The 17,029-nt window shown below is 38.5% G+C and overlaps 2 protein-coding genes across 3 annotated transcripts in view; both read left to right on the top strand.

The window, feature by feature from the left end:
- Positions 1-7,347, top strand: part of LOC121375556 (regulating synaptic membrane exocytosis protein 1-like) — a 111,724-nt gene extending 104,377 nt beyond the window's left edge. For both annotated transcript variants that reach the window (XM_041503060.1, XM_041503059.1), the window contains exons 21-22: positions 2,097-2,239; positions 3,143-7,347. In XM_041503060.1, the coding sequence (XP_041358994.1) occupies positions 2,097-2,239; positions 3,143-3,310 (311 nt within the window). In that variant the 3' untranslated portion in view covers positions 3,311-7,347. The remainder of the gene's footprint in view (positions 1-2,096; positions 2,240-3,142) is intronic.
- Positions 7,348-12,229: 4,882 nt separating this feature from the next.
- Positions 12,230-16,475, top strand: LOC121374771 (G-protein coupled receptor 157-like). The gene is made up of 4 exons (XM_041501880.1): positions 12,230-12,680; positions 14,231-14,442; positions 15,440-15,637; positions 16,197-16,475. Exons 1-4 carry the CDS (start codon positions 12,230-12,232, stop codon positions 16,473-16,475), a joined length of 1,140 nt encoding a protein of 379 aa, XP_041357814.1.
- The last annotated feature ends 554 nt before the right edge of the window (positions 16,476-17,029 follow it).

The following is a 17,029-nucleotide window of genomic DNA, read 5'->3' as shown; positions in this document are numbered from 1 at the left end:
ATCCTTTCATCATTAGTGAACTTTCTCTCATCCTCATGTATGTAGGACAGAGCTACCCCATGAAAGAAACCTATGTAAAGAAACCGAATTAATAATAAAAATCACGAAGCACACGTGTAATAAAAGGTGTAATGACGTAATTTTGGGAAGCGACGTCATAACATGACGTTGCTTCTCCAATCCTAGCCCAGACTGTGCATGTGAAATATGACGTTATTTCGTCGTCTCCTTCTAGTTGTGGCTGAAACATTTTCAGTTGGGTCTTGTTATTCATAAAGAAAACAACAATAATATGGATAATATTTTAATTATTACACTAGTGTATGAGTCGTACTTATTTTACGAAACTCGTGTCAGGATTCATGTATTACCCTCGCTCTCGCTCCGGCAATACAAAAATTCTGACACTCTTTTCGTAAAATCTGTACGACACACAAGCTCGTATAATAATATCTATTTATTATCCACATAGTTCAAGATATCCAAGGAAATATAACCAGTATGACCCATATGTGTCATAATGATTTCACGTGCTCATCGAATGACGTCATTTTGGGAAGCGACGTCATACTTAATGCGGCTTCCCCAGTGTAAACGCTTATCACAATGACGTCATTTCGGAAAATGACGTTCTTTCGTCATCTCTTTTTAGTCACGTTTGAAACGTTTTGTCATGATCCTAACTTGTTATTCGTGAAAATAATGTTTTGGATAGTGTGGATAATAAAGAAATTATTACACTCGCATGTGAATCGTACTGATTTTACGAAACTCGTGTCAGGATTCATGTATTGCCCTGGCTCTCGCTCGGGTAATACAATAATCCTGACACTCGTTTCGTAAAATCAGTACGACACACAAGCTCGTATATATATATCTATATATCTTGCATGGGATATCACGCGCTTGCGTTTAACATGACGTCGTTGGTAATATATGACGTCATATTAATGTGATATGGTGACGTGAGGTTATTAGACACAGTTTTAAATTAATATTTTGTTATTAAAACCTTCATTTTAAAAGATATCATGTTAATTTGTAGTGTTAAGTGTTAAATAATTGTTTATTTACCGAATGAATGAGAGAAAAAGACTCCATCATATTCCGTCATGTGGGACAGAAAAAGTACACTCTCGGTGGTGAAAATTTCTACCATGGGACTCGGCAAGTCTCGTCCCAGGTCTAAATTTCCACCACCTCGGGTGTACTTTTTCTATCCCACATGACCACATATGATGGAGTCTTATAGTCATCACTGTTCGAGGGTTTCGTTTTGTGTTGTGTTTTATGTTTATTTGTTGTTATATTTGTTTTGTTAATTGGTGGTTTTGTTTTTGGAGGGTTTTGGATTTATATTTGGTTGATATAATATTTATTTCCCCCCCCCCCCCCCCACCCATTGTTTCCTGGAGGTTTTATTATATAAATACTTGTTTTCATAGTAATTTGAGGTGCAAAATTATGCTTGTATTGCTTGTGCGTACATCTAATTTTTTAATTTCGAAATTTTTGTGAGACACCCCATCACCACCACCACCAGCAACAACAACAACAATACCAACACACACATTACGACCTAAACACTTCATATAATTTTTCAGCATGATTTCCACAGTACAATGAGCGGGGAGGGTCGGGGTATATTGTTTCTGAAAACACAGATGGAACATTTGTTTTAATTACAATAGCGGGCGGGACGTAGTCCAGTGTTAAAGCACTCTCTTGATGCGTGGTCAGTCTAAGATCTATTTCCGCCATTGGGCTCTTTCTCGATTGCAACATAACTGGTATATCAAAGGCCGTGGTATGTGCTATACTGTCTGTGGGATGGTGCATATAAAAGATCCCTTGCTACTAATGGAAAAATTTAGCGGGTTTCCTCGCTAAGACTATGTGTCAAAATTACCAAATGTGGGACACCCAATAGCCAATGATTAATAAATCAATTTGCTCTAGTGGTGCCGTTAAACAAAACTTCAATTACAATATTCCAGAATTCGCATCACGTTTATACATATTGGTAGAATTTTATGAGTTATAACTGTGGAACTTCTTGTATTAATAAAGACTTAATTTTGATTTGGTATTCTCAGATGCATATGTGAAGACGTATCTCATAGAGGGTAGCAAAGTGATCCAAAAGAAGAAAACTCAAGTTGTCAAGGCAACCGGTGAATCGTGTTATAGACGGAAAGTCAAGTATTCTGCATGTAACATCCATGGCCGGTATATGAAGGTAAATCCAGGGTCATAAATGGGGGGAGGGGGGGGGGGGGGGTCAGTAGCAAGCTCTAACCCAAAAATATATAAACAATGACACCTTGTAGTTTAGAAATTACCTTTTATCCAACTGGCGTACTTCCTTTATTACTGTGCTATTTTACAGGCACGGTATAAGCAAGTGGACATTGGGGGGCTGACTGAGATCTCGGGCGCAAAGCTAAGGTCCCAGAGGGGTTCGGGGTATGCTCCCCCATAAAAGTTTGAAAACTAGATGTCCTGAAATGTAATTTCCTGTATTCTACAATTAAAATCCATCTCTGCCTTAAGATTTACTATCAATTTACTGCCTGTTTTATTGTTTTAGGCTCTGAGGTTAGGGACTGTTGAAAAATAATCAGCACGTGAGAGATGGGGAAACAACAACTAAGATTATTTTCTTAAAGTTATATCTTTTTTTTAATAAGCTATTTTAGTTTGTACTTTTCTTAATTTAATATGAATGCAAGTGTTTGCAGCAGATAAATAGATGGTGGGACAATTTGTTTTGAAACTATTGCACAGTGTATACCGGATGATTAAAAATGTCATTTTTTTAAACGTTGAATGGCTGGAAAAGTATTTAATGCAGAACATTAAAACTTTGCCCAAAATTAGTTTATTATTTTACGTATAGATGGTGATATTTTCATTTTGGTGTATGGTTTTAGTTTTAAAATAACCTGCGATTTAAAACGCAATGTCAAAAAATGTTATACCAACGAGAATCTACTGCACAGTTATCGTACGTCCTACGATGATTACATCACTCGATATATAAAGGTATGGTATCAAAAATAAAGTTCAAATCATTTTCATTTCACAAATTCGAACCATATTTTACTGGTATTTCATAAAGGTGATATTGTTTTCGTTTCAGATCAACATTTGGGAGAGGTGTAAAGGCTTCGAGAAGAAGCGCTGTCTTGGTGAATCTGTTGTTAAACTGGACAGCCTCGATCTCAATCAGCAGACGGTAGGCTGGTACAAACTGTTTCCGGTGAACACGACGGAGCTAGGGTCAGACGAATCGTTGTATCACTGGTGATCACGTGATTGTTGAAAGACGCGATGTATTGTTTCACGGGTGACACGTGGTAGTTGAAAAAAACGAGTCGTTGTATCACTGGTGATCACGTGATTGTTGAAAGACGCGATGTATTGTTTCACTAGTGACGCGTGATAGTTGAAAGATGCGATGCATTGTTTCACTGGCGATCACGAGATAGTTGGAAAAAGCGAGTCGTTTTATTACTGGTGATCACGTGATTGCTGAAAGACGTGATGTATTGTTTCACTGGTGATCACGTGATTGCTGAAATACGCGGTGTATTGTTTCACTGGTGACCATGTGATAGTTAAAAGAAACGAGTCGTTGTTCACAACGTGATCACGTGATAGATGAAAGAAACGATTCATTGCATCACTGGTGATGACGTGATAGTTGGAAGAAACGAGTTGTGTTACAGGTGACCATGTGATAGTTAAAAGAAACGAGTCGTTGTTGACAACGTGATCACGTGATAGTTGACATAAGCGATTCATTGCATCAATGGTGATCACTTGATAGTTGAAAGAAGCGAGTCGTTGAATCACTGGTGACCATGTGATAGTTGAAAGACACGAGTCATTGTATCACTGGTGAGCACGTGATAGGTAAAACAAACGGGTCGTTGTTTTACTGGCGATCACGTGATAGCTGAAAGAAATTGGTTGAACGTGAAGCGCATATAGCAGTATAGCGACCGTTTCGTGCTACCTCCGACAGAACGCAGTCCTGTGTTCTTTCAACAAGGCAGATACAGGTGCAGACGGGTCATTCTATCATTGATGATTCCGTGTTATATGAAAGAGATTAGCGTGGTAAAAACTGGTTTACTTCGGTGAGGCAGAGCTAAGTACAGATCAGTCATTCCATCTCTGATTACTCTGTACTATTTGAAAATACTAACGTGATGACCGACTATTTTCTTTCGACGAAACATATAACTGATCGAGTTGTTTATTGGTGGAGAATCAGTGGTCTCGTCAGTTGAAAGAAACCACCATGATACAAACCGATTTCTTTCAATCCCACAGAGTCCAGAGCAGTTGCTGTATCTAACGTTAGTACAAACTGTTTGGCTTCAACAAGAAAAGGTACGATGAATCGTATCGCAACTGATGAAGTTTTAGTTGAAAGAAAGACTACTGTTGTAAAACAAAACCCTATTTGTGTGACAACACGATTCAGATGGCACAGCTGTCAGCAGGACGACATTCTTATTTTGGTGATCTATCATTAAATCATCAAATATTATTAACTGAAAGCAAACTCTCCTATACCGTCACAAGGTAAAAACAGTTGTTAATACAAGTGAGATTGCTTCTTAGAAAAAATATGAAAAAGTGCCCGTTTTAGTTTACAGTGTTCTTTTCGACTAATTGGTGAAGACCCAATAGACCCAATATGTGCCCTGCTTCGTTTTTACAGCGTAGCCCCCATTTATTTTTGTTAGGTACGACTCTGTTATCTGGACTACAGAGAGATGATTGCCATAATGGCCTTACGATTATGATTGTTCAGGGTTTGTTGTACATGTTAGCGCATGTTTAACAAAGTGAATCCTGTGAAATAAAGTATGGATACTGTTGATTTTCCATACAAATCTTGGATCACTGAACTGCTGAATATATCTAGTGGAGATTTTATTTTCAGAAATAGTTGTTAGGTCTGTACGCAACCCGTGTGGTAGAATAAGAGGTCGTCAATAAAGCACTTGCCCTAAAAATAGTTTATTAAGTTTTGATTACTACACATGCCTCCTCTATGTAGACCACGTGTGTTACATTGATCTTTAAACTGAACCGTATATTAGAAGCAGTTAATATATAGGAGTTTAAATATTGTGTATGTTTTACACAGGGAAATTTAAGATAGAATTTAAAGATTCTTGACAGATGGTCGGGATAAGTTGGCATTTTGGTGTATTCTGTAATATTTATTGTTTGACCAAAAATAATGTTGGGTGGTCGGGTCCATTGGGCCCCCGCCTGAATCCGCGCCTGGTCTATTTCGCATTTGCATAATAATTAACAGGAAAATATCAGGTTAACCCAGGTTTAATTTAACTACGCTTTGAAAAACTGGACCATGGTATGTACGAGCCGATATGTTCTATCAGCGAATATTATACGTTATTTTGTACGTTTCACCCTCTCTTCCCATCCCATTTGGGTGTACGTACTTTAAGAACAACCCTTCGTGTGTTAACGTCAGATGACAAATGTAAATAAAACAAGCAGTGAAAAAAACATTGTTTCATGTACTGCCAACCGATGTGCTAAAAATGTTTGTTCTTCCCATTTTTATAAGTTAGTATTGTGTGTGACAATCTGTTTTGGGGCATATATGATATATTATGCAGGTAAAATATGATGATTGGCATTTACGTCACTTCTGTAATTTTAGCGCCTGCTACGCATTGGCTACGTCCAATGTGTGTGTTCAGACGCCATATTAATGTAGACGATAGTTGCAAGAAGAAGACATAGTTTAATGTAACTGAAAAGTTGTGCAATGGAGAATATTAATAGCAGGCATGCCTATCGTTGACGACAAATGAATTGCTTTACATATATGAATGGTTTTGTTAAAAGAATCCTTTCAGAATTCGCCTATATTGAGAAAGTATTAAAAACCATTAAAAAAACCCTATTAAAAATGATAAATCTAAAACTATAGGCATCCCCAGGTGAGCGTGCGTGAATGTTTGTTGCATAATAATCTATTGTCGATGGATGGCAACATTACAGTTGTCTGCGTCTATTTTACGGGGCATGATGTAGCTCAATGGTAAAGCAGTCGTCTGAGTTGCAACGAGTTGTAGGAATTACCCCCTCCTATGGACTAATATATCTTCCCTTCCCAAACAGTGCTCATGAAAAGGTAAATCAAGGTCCATGGTATGTTCTTTCCTGTCTGAAGGAATCTACGTGCAAAATACCTCATGCTACTTTTCGGAATCGGTAGCCTGTATGACGGCAGCAGGTTTCCACACTGGACCGAGTGTCGAAATAAACACATATAAGACTCCAAGTAGTCTTAATGTGTAACGTGCTGAGATGTCATTAAACATATTTTCCTTTCATTTCGTTTTGCGGTTCGATATACCATGTTTTCGGTTATTGTTATAGTGGTTGAAAATGAATATCAAAGTGTTAAGCTGAATTTGTATGAAGTGCCTGAAAAAAATATTTCTGTTTCGTAGTCTTCTATGACAAAACTACCTCTCTGCTGAGATAAATATGCTGGTCAAACTTTGTGTTTTATTAATGTGTTGTTTGTGGGGGGTTTTGTTTACAATCAATTTCAGTATTTCTTTCTGCATTGCTTAAGTATTCCGTTAGATACTTTCAAACCATATGCGATATGTACGTTAGTATTCTTGCTTGTTCTGTATTGAATGATTGCAACAAGTTTGTTTTCATATCATCACGTGGATTATATAATTTCTGATAACTTTTCTTCATGCAGGTATGCTAGTTATGAGTCATTCAGATTGTTTGATTAATGTTCAAAGGCAAAACGAAACAAAACAAAATAAAAAACACAACAAATACCAATAGAAAAATAGCTGAAAGGTATATATTGGTATAACTAAATATATAAATATTGATTTGTTTTTCTCTCTTTGTTTTTGTTGTAAACTGGAGAGAGAGAGAGAGAGAGAGAGAGAGAGAGAGAGAGAGAGAGAGAGAGAGAGAGAGAGAGAGAGAGAGAGAGAAGAAAAGAGATGTACCGTAAATACTTGATCATTGACCGGGTCTGATCAAATAGAAGCCAGGATCTTGTCCTAGATTTGTGCAACAAAACAAAAACAAATAACAAACGCTGGCTTGTAACTGAGTATTTACGGTATAACTTTGGAATGGCGTTGGTTGTCCATTATGTGTGTTTTAATGTGTACCTGTACCTGTGTATGTCACGATGTTCCTGTACATGAACGAGTGGTGCTGATGTCCGTCAAGGTCTACACCGAGATGCATGTGTGCACCGATACAAACACATATCACTTTTGAGAAAATAAAATCTTTTAAATCTTACTCTCCATCGTTGTTCATATTCTTTAGATGTAACCAGAGGTGGGATGTATGCCACCTCCAACCTAATTACCATACATCACACACATAACGCACCTGTAACATAACACACACAACATAATACACACAACACAACACAACACATGCACACATTTACACACACTTCAACATGTACCTCCTACCCCCTACTTCATATTGGCCTATATCGTTCCTATGTAGGGTAAGGTGGGGTAAAACGCCCCCCCCCCCCCCCCCCCATAAGGAATGGAAAGGTGCAATCCACCAGGTAACACATGGATACGGATCACATTAATACAAGGTAATTTCACACGGGAGATGAGGGATATCGTTAAAACCATTAGTGAGTAATTGGCCTATTTTTGAATTTGAGCCAAATGGGCGTTTTGACCCGCGACTGGGGTGGGCGTTTTGACCTTCCCAAACGAGAATCCACTATACAAGACAATTACTTATTTACTGAACTTTAAAAGCTTATACTTTCGTATAAAATGAACGTTCTTCACCAAAACATAATAAAACGATCGATTATAGTTCCTGTAGGAGGCTATCCATCGTTACTTTTCGATGGTCCATTTGAATTCTTAAGTCGTCGTCCGACTCACAAATCTGACAAATCTATTGAGCATCGCCTTTTGTGCAATCTTCATGCGACCATTTGCGGCACACAGGACATTGCACCCACTGTTCAGCAGGGCAGTTATTGGAGAACGGATCTCCGCAAAATAGGCATGGCCAGTTTCCATCGTCAGAAGAGTCGGCATGAGCATCTTTTTTGTGACTTGTTTTGGACGCTTGACGGATGCTAGAAGTTTCTCTGTATAGGGTGAAGCCGTCAATATCTCAGCTTTATCAGCTTTCCGTTTGCGAGCACGCTTTTGAATGGATTTTGGTTTGGCGTACAGTGATGCCAAGATCTGCTTGGGGATGGATAGTGAACTTTGATTGGAAGTGGAAGGCAGTGGAACATTGTTGTTGACGTATATATATATATATATATATATATATATATATATATATATATATATATATATACTAAAGCAGACATTGGACGTTTTCACTTCTTTATTTTACGAGTATTATAATCAACAAATTCAAATAAATATTCTTTCGTATGGAAAGGGTAAAGTTAGTTTATTTTGTTTCATGACATCAATGTTAGAGCATATTGATTTATTAATCATCGGCTATTGGATGTCAAACATTTGGTAATTTTGACATAAAATCTTAGAGATGAAACGGGTATATGTGAAGGAGGAGGGTATTGGGGGTCGAAACACTTACCTGCCCAAGCTAAACAAAATTGAAATATATTGTCTGGGGGAGCATGACGCCATATGAACTTCGCTCAACACAGTCTGTAACCCCCAACACCGCTAAAATCCCTGCACACGCGCCTTGGAAAGGATCGTTTATGTGCACCATCCCACAGACAGGATATCACATACCATGGCCTTTTATATACCAGTCATGGCGCACTGGCTCGAACGAGCCCGCCGATGGGGATTGATCCTAGACCGACCGCGCAATTTAAAAAAACTCCACCTTTTCAGGTCTATGTAATGAATAGAAATAACATAGAGTCTTGATAAATGATACGTAAATCGAATACACCGACCTCTTCCTCTCCCCCAGAGCGTTACATAATTATTGACACCCCTTACATGTAACGCGTATGCCAGCCGATGGCCATTGTTAAAATTTCAAGGCAAATCCCCCACCGACCTCTGGAAAGGTGTTGTACCATATCTCTATGGATATAAATATGTTTTGGAGATATGAGACGACCCCTCAATCAAGACAGTTAAATTTGTTCAAAATCACGTGAGAAGCTCAGCGCCTGCGCAAATCACGTAAAGTCCCAGTTCTACTGGCGTCCCGCTAAATGAAGAAAAACAAAGCTGGCCATTGAGTTTGTAGTTGACCTAGATAATGTAGATAAGCGAGCATTGCCAAACTATAGCGATGTGGTGGACCTTATATGTACCAAACAGAACTGGATCATCCATTCTAAATGCTTAAATAATAAAAATATTTCAGGGACTGCAGCTTTAATTGGATATAAGCATGATATATAGTCAAAATGGTAAGGAAAATAAATTACTAACAATTCCATCCTGACAGCCAGGCCTCGCGGCTAGCGTGCGTGTCGAGGACTAAGTGTATTAACCTTAATTGGATATGTGTACGGTGAAAAATTGACAACCCTGGAGGTATTCGGCAGACACATAGACAGCTTCAAGTAATCACAATGAAGAGGTCCGACAATCGACTAGTTTTGATGAACCCGTTAGGGGTTTCCCTTGTTACAGGGTGAATAACACAAAATCAAATCCCATAGAAGACAATGATAACAAGACTAAATCTACAATACTGCAATCCCTCACCTTTAAAACAAATCATATAAAATTATTGTTGTGGGTGTTACTAGTTTCGGATATAAGCAAGGACGGATCCAGGAAATATGTTGACGGGGAGACTAACGGGAAAAAGGCATACGGACTAACTCGTTAAAAGGGCATCTCAATGGGGAAAAAAAAGAGGAAAAAAAGGAGGCAATTGAATATTTTTAGAGGGGCCAGATCCCCTGGTTCCTCCTTGGATTCGCCTCTGATAGGTGGGAGCGTCTTTAACTACCCTTGATGCTCACCCCAAAAATTGTTATCCTAATGTACAATAGAATCTGAGACAATGATACTAGTTGAAATAAAATTACAGGAGTTTGTTGGATGTATGAAACGTTATGGTAAATCTTGTTGATTGTTTGTTTTTGTTTAACGACACCACTAGCTAGAACACATTAATTTATTAATCATCGGCTATTGGATGTCAAACATTTGGTAGTAATATTGACATATAGTGTAACAGATGAACCCCGCAAGGGATCTTTTATATGCACCATTCCACAGACAGGATAGCACATACCACGGCCTTGACATACCAGTGGTGGTGCACTGGCTAGAACCAGAAATAGCACAATGGGCTCACCGACGGGGATCAATTCCAAACCGACCGTAAAATCAAGCGAGCTCTTTACAACTGGGCAACGTCCTGCCCAAGTCACCAATGGCAGTATATGTATATGCTAATTTTAATGTTAGGGGCAACTCGAACTTTGATCCCGGTCAGATACTATTTGATATACTGCTTCTTATATAACAATGAAATACATTACATATATACCAGTGGCATGCACTGGTGCGCGCGCCCACACACACACAAAATCCAACTCATACATACACGCATGCGCGCACGCACACACTACATTACATTACATTACACAACACACACACACATACACACACACACACACACACTATATTACATTACACACACTACATTACATTACACAACACACACACACTATATTACATTACATTACACATACTACATTATATTACACAACACACACACGCACACGCACGCACACGAACACACTATATTACATTACTCACACAACATTACATCACACACACACACATACACACACACACACACACACACACACACACACACACACCGTATTACCTATATATCTCATTACGCCGTGTAGATGGGTATGTCTGTGATAAGATTGCGACGCTGCTGTTATCAGTGTTACAATGAGGACGAAGTTAAACCGGTGAACAAAGGGCGAGTTGATGTCACTGCTGACACACGTCATCTAGGTGACTGTCCACGTCTGCACGGATGATGATGATGATGACAACAACGATGTCTGCACGGCAGTGGACACGAAGATGTTCGACTACGACACTGGAGAAAAACATGATTGTCAGGTATAGAGTATACCATCGATTATTAATATTAACTTTCTTATTAACTACTTTAATTTATTAGTGATATTTATTGTTATAGGATGATATTAAAGTATAATACCTATCATATTCATATTTAAATTAAGAAAATGAATCGAACGGAGGCTAAACCAGAGCCTTACCTGTCGGCGAGGAGGGGAAGGGGGGAGGGGCGTATGGAGGGTGGTATGTGACATACAACAAAAGGGCCCTTTTTAATTTAAACCTGCATTTTTGTCTAGCTGAAGAAGACATTATATTATTGTGCTCTAATTCTGTGTTGTTGTTGTCGTTGTTGGTGTTGTTGTTGTTGTATTCGTTGCCCCTTAGATAATTTAAGCTAGGTATGGCCCTATAAGCAATACTGATTGCATTTGTCAACAAGCATACTGTAAGTTATGTGTAAATGATAGGCCTAATTGCTGTACAGATTGTCAGATCGTATAAATCAATTGGTCTAATAATGAGGGTGGTTAATACTGATATTTCCTGAATCTCTGTTCAGTGAAAGGTACATATCCAGTTCGTTGCCCTGTGCTATTTATTTCGAGTGACATTTGAATATCATGATATTCATTCAGTTACTTTGCGCATAATTTTTATACATTCGGATTAAGCTTAAACTCGCTTAAATGTATTTGAACAACATAAGAGACTTTTAACGTTTTAGATAGGCCCTATAGTAAATTGTAAGTCTGTAAAAATATGTGACCTCTTTAAAGCAGAAAAATAATAATTCACGAGGTGCCATTAAGCGGCATTCTATCTTTAAAATAGGCCTACCTAAACGTTTACGTCTTTGATAAACATAAGTGCGTTAAAGTTTTAGCTTTTGTAAATTTGAAATGTCTGTCGAGTCGCATAATCACTTTTCAGCCGAAAGGTCACCAGATAGTAGGCCTACCTACTAATCGGCAATTTGTCCTAAGAAACATTTTTAACTGCCTTGATTGACTACTTAATACCAGTTTGTTTGTATTTAATCAATGTTTTCGACAGATTGACAGAATGACGATCTCAACTGACACCATCCATTGACAAAACAACAACGCTGCAAATTGATTCCAGAAATGCTTTCCGAGAAGACTGTACAAAACATGTCGGACACACTGACCCTCAACGTCACTCTGACGTCGGCAGATTATGCGTACATTGCCATAGTCAACGTGACGTCCCTTCTTTCCATGATGGGCAACCTCGCCGTGATCGGCTGGTACACCATGTACAAGGACGTCAGAACTCATGGACGACGAATGATCATGTTCCTGTGCGTGGCCAACTTCGTCTGCAACTTCGGGGGCATCTTACAGGTGGCAACGTACTTCAAAAGCGTCACGTACTTGGAGGAGCGGGGCGTCCTCTGTGAGACGGCGTCGATGTTCACCATCTACGGCAGCGTCAGCAGCTTCTTGTGGGTGGACTGCGTGGCCTTCTACGTGTTCATGTGTGTCACTCTGAGACTGATCACCGTCGTCAACAGACTTGACTGGCTCTTCCACGTCTTCAGCTGGGGAATGCCTGGTATGTTCAGATGGTTCAAACTTAGCCCGAGTAGGCCTACTCTAACCGTGAGAGAGCAAGACGGACATTTCAACATTAATGAGAGCGTTATAACTCATGTCCGCCTTGCTCTCTTACGGTCAGAGTACTCGGGCTAGTTCAAAACTGTGCAAACGTCTTTCAAATACCTGGAAGCATATAGAATTAAATTAAAGTTATAGTCTTTGACATAGCTAGTCGCACAATGGTACTACAAAATGACAATCAAGAATCTTGGTTTTATCACAATAAAGAAGGAATATTTCTTTAAAGGGACATTCCTGAGTTTGCTGCATTGTAAGATGTTGCCGACTAATAAAATATTTATACGATTAAACTTACATATTTAATATATTTTCTTGTTTAGAATATCAGTGTCTGCATATTCAATTTGTTTCTGGTCGTCTTAATATTTGTAAGAAACCCGAACTGGATTTCGTCTTCAAATAATTTCGTACGTACGAAACAAAATTATTTTAGGAAATAAAATGAAATTTAACTCAGTACAAATATTAGAACGATCAGAAACATGTTTAATATGCAGCCACTAATATTTTATGCAGAAAAATATATTTGATATTTAATGTCCCTTTAACGACGCATCGATGCCTTTTAAACTACGGTTATTTGATGTTTAATATACGGTTATCTCGACGCTATGTTAAGTAAGAGGGGAACCTACCGCCACTATATAAGTTACTCCTACCGAAAAGCAAAAATTAAGGGATCTTTTTGTATGCATTTTCTATAGGCAAGACAGGACATACCACTATCTTTGACGTATCAGTTGGGGTCATGTATGATCTTCAGACGTGTGGTAATTTGTAGAACGGCTGTTTGGTTGTATTAGTATTCATTGCACTGCTGTGGTACCAAGTGTACTCATCATCCGCGATACACCAAGTATGTCACATTTCAGTAACATAACCTACGTCACATGACAGTGGCATGACACTAATATGACCCACGTCACATGGCAGTGTTATGACGCCAATATGGTCTACGTCACTTGAAAGCATCGTGACGCTAACATGACCTACGTCACGTGACAGCGTCATTTGACATCGTCATGGCGCTAATATGACCTACGTCACTTGACAGCGTCATGATATTAACACTGACCTACGAAGGATTCATTCCATGATGAGTGAAAGTTCTTTGGTGTAGATAATTGCAGGACCAGTGCGAGAAAGTTGATTTAAAGGTGGACTGGAGGATCTGGTTTGTACTGGTTTAATGTGGATATAGATACAACCAAGGATACCAAAAGCCTATGCTAATACTAATAGATATAGTTTTTCTTTTAAACGTGATATGGTTAAAATCGTTATTAGATTAGATTTCCAATTTAATATTGATATTTTATATTGTATAGCTATGTTCACTCTGTTTTCTTGGACGTCCAATAGTATAATATTGTTATTTCAGTTATTGTCACTTTGTGTTCTGGGGCACCCAATAGGTTAACATTGCTATTTCAGCAATTATTATTCTTTTCTGAGGTGTCCAATACGTTAATCTTGTAACTTCAGCTATTATTACTCTGTGTGCTGGTGCGTCCGACGTGTTTGGGTACGACGACGACGACGTCAGACACCGACGTCATGCCACCCCGTGCTGGATCAGCGATCGCGTGGACAACCAGATGGAGTGGTATTACGTCACTATTGAAGGCTGGGCCGTCCTCACATACGTCTTTGGCGGCATTCTCTACATCGTCATCACCATCACTGTCCAGTGCCAGGTAACGTTCATACAACTCTATTGAATTTTTAGTGAAACTTTGAAATATCCTTAGAAAGCCACCATTTTTATCCCTATGCCTTTATCTGCATAGGCGTACGGCCTCTCATTTTTGTAGGGGTGGGGGGGGGGGGGGGGGGAGGCTGGCTGGTTTTTGCCCGAATTAAACGAAAATGCCCGAATCTGGATAACAACATTTATTCATATTAGCATTACTACCAAACAGCTAAATAGGGTTGTGAACGAATCACTACGCATTTTACACAACTTACAACTAATTTTGTAGGTAGAATGATTGAAATAAATGGTAGAAAGGTGTCAGGTTAGCACATTTTGCCCGAATATCTCAATAATTTTTGCCCGAATTGGATGTTTTGCTTATAACTGATAACCAACAGCCGACGTAGGCTTCTATTTTCCCATGTCGGGGGTGTTGTTAAATATTTATTCATTCTTTTAAGCCTAATGAAACAGCTATAAAACAATAAAAATGGCATATATAATTTAAAACAAAACAGAATATACATAAAGATATGAGGAATAATATATCATCGCTGATGAAAAAGGAATGTTGCACAACATTAAACAAAAACAAAATCGAGTTTAGCCATCTTTATTCCAGTGAGTTCTGCCCTGTGCTAGTTATGATTTAGGAAACTAAGTGGCAGTCTTCTTTGAGCGGTCGAAGACGGATTATTGTCCAGTAAAAGATCTCCTTGGGTATGGCTTACCTCCTATACACGAGTTAAATCAACCATTATTTTAACAAAAATCCATTCGACTCTGCATTGTGCTGAGATGTTTTTGATTAGGGATAACGATTTTTGTCGTTCAGATTAAATTTAAATTTTCAACTTTTCTTTTATCAAAGGTCGCTTTGAACCTATTTGTAATAATCAAGTTACAAACTCTTTTGAATTTTGATGATAGATAATCGCTTATTTTGCTGTTGAAGTCAAACAATTTACTAGCACTCATGCGTTGTTTACTGTTTTCAGAAGGGTCGCGTCAGACAACGACACGTGGACAAGGAATACGTCATCGAGGACATGGCCATCTCGACGGCCAATAAGCAGCTGCGATTCATCCCCGCCATCTTCATCGCCCTGCGAATGTGGGGGACCATGCACCTGATGGTCTTTAAATACGGACCAATGGTTTCCAGCCGACTAGCAGACTGGCTGCTCATCGTAAAGGTTCGTACTTTTAAAACTCAATATATATGCACACACAAACCTGGTGTTCACAACAGTACACTATTAAATTGCTCTTATCTCATTTGAATAAATGAACCTGAAAGTAGGGGTGGGACGTTTTAAGTCAATCGGTCCAAAAGAAATGTGATTTCTTAAAATTCTTACAAGATATTACAAATCCATTGCGTGCGTATTAAATGTTTAAAACACAAAACAACCCCCTCCCCTCCTCCCACACGCACACGTTATTGCTGCTCCAGATTCAAATAAAAGCAGTCTGTCTATGCCAAGGGTGGGAATGCTTAAACCTTAAATGGGCATGGACAGGGCACTATTGTTTGGTTTGGTTTGGTTTGGTGCAATCTACATGCTAAAAAGATGACAAACAAAATAGTTACAATATCTTGGATTTTTAACGGGAGTAGTGGTGAGTTTAGAATATTCAAGTCTTAGAAGAATGTCTGTTGAGAGTAAGCATTTACAAATGCAAGGATGGTAAGATGCTTAGTGTCTGTTTAGTTTAGAAATACCTAATACAGTCGTTTTCTTTTATTAACAGGGATTTGGCGACAACGCTCTAGGTATAGCAAACTGTGTCATCTTTCTTCTTGCCACAAAGCCTCTCCGTCAACGTCTGGTGAAGAATTTCCGCAAAAACATTACTTCCTGCACATCGTGGTGCAGACGAAACAAACCCAACGAAAGCTGGAAACCTTCTGTTATATTTCGCAAGATAAAAACAAGAAAACACAATGCGCTGGACATTTCAGAAATTTCCTTGGACTTTCCAGATCAAGATGAAATGCTGGAGGACGAGATCGTGTTTGAGAGGGATTGATTCTCCGAACCAAGTCACTGGAGGAAACACTTAAAAGGACATTCCTGACTTTGCTGCAATGTTTAAGATGTCATCGACTAACAGAGACTTGTTAACGATTGTAATTACTTATCAAATATATTTTTCTGCATGAAATATTAGTGGGTGTATATTAAACGTGTTTCTGATCGTTCTATTTGTACTGGGTTTAATTTCATTTTATTTCCTAATTTATTTTTTCGTACGTACGAAATTATTTTGAAGACAAAATCCAGTTTGACCTTCTTACAAATATTAAGACGACCAGAAACACATTGAATATACAGACACTGATATTCTAAAAAAAGAAAATATATTTAATATGTAAGCTTAATCGTAGAAATGTTTTATTAGTCGCAAACATCTTACAATGCAGCAAACTCCGGAATGTCCCTTTAAAATACACACACTGCTATAAACGCATATGCAGGTTTTTCTAGGGAGGAGGCGCACCTTTCTGAAACGATGCCTACAGTGTTTGAAAAGAGACTGACATGCGCTATATCATTTGTACAAAAAAAAAAAAAAAAAAAAAA

The sequence above is a fragment of the Gigantopelta aegis genome, chromosome 6, assembly GCF_016097555.1.
Source record: "Gigantopelta aegis isolate Gae_Host chromosome 6, Gae_host_genome, whole genome shotgun sequence".
Lineage (NCBI taxonomy): Eukaryota > Metazoa > Mollusca > Gastropoda > Neomphalida > Peltospiridae > Gigantopelta > Gigantopelta aegis.
The sequence above is the reverse complement of the archived record's forward strand: the minus strand, read 5'-3'. Positions and strand labels throughout refer to the sequence as shown.

Coding starts and splice junctions, on each gene's coding strand:
- LOC121374771 (XM_041501880.1), top strand. CDS start 12,230: ATGCTTTCCGAGAAGACTGTACAAAACATGTCGGACACACTGACCCTC. Junction 12,681..14,230: donor CTTCAGCTGGGGAATGCCTG/GTATGTTCAGAT, acceptor TTGTAACTTCAG/CTATTATTACTCTGTGTGCT. Junction 15,638..16,196: donor ACTGGCTGCTCATCGTAAAG/GTTCGTACTTTT, acceptor TTTTATTAACAG/GGATTTGGCGACAACGCTCT.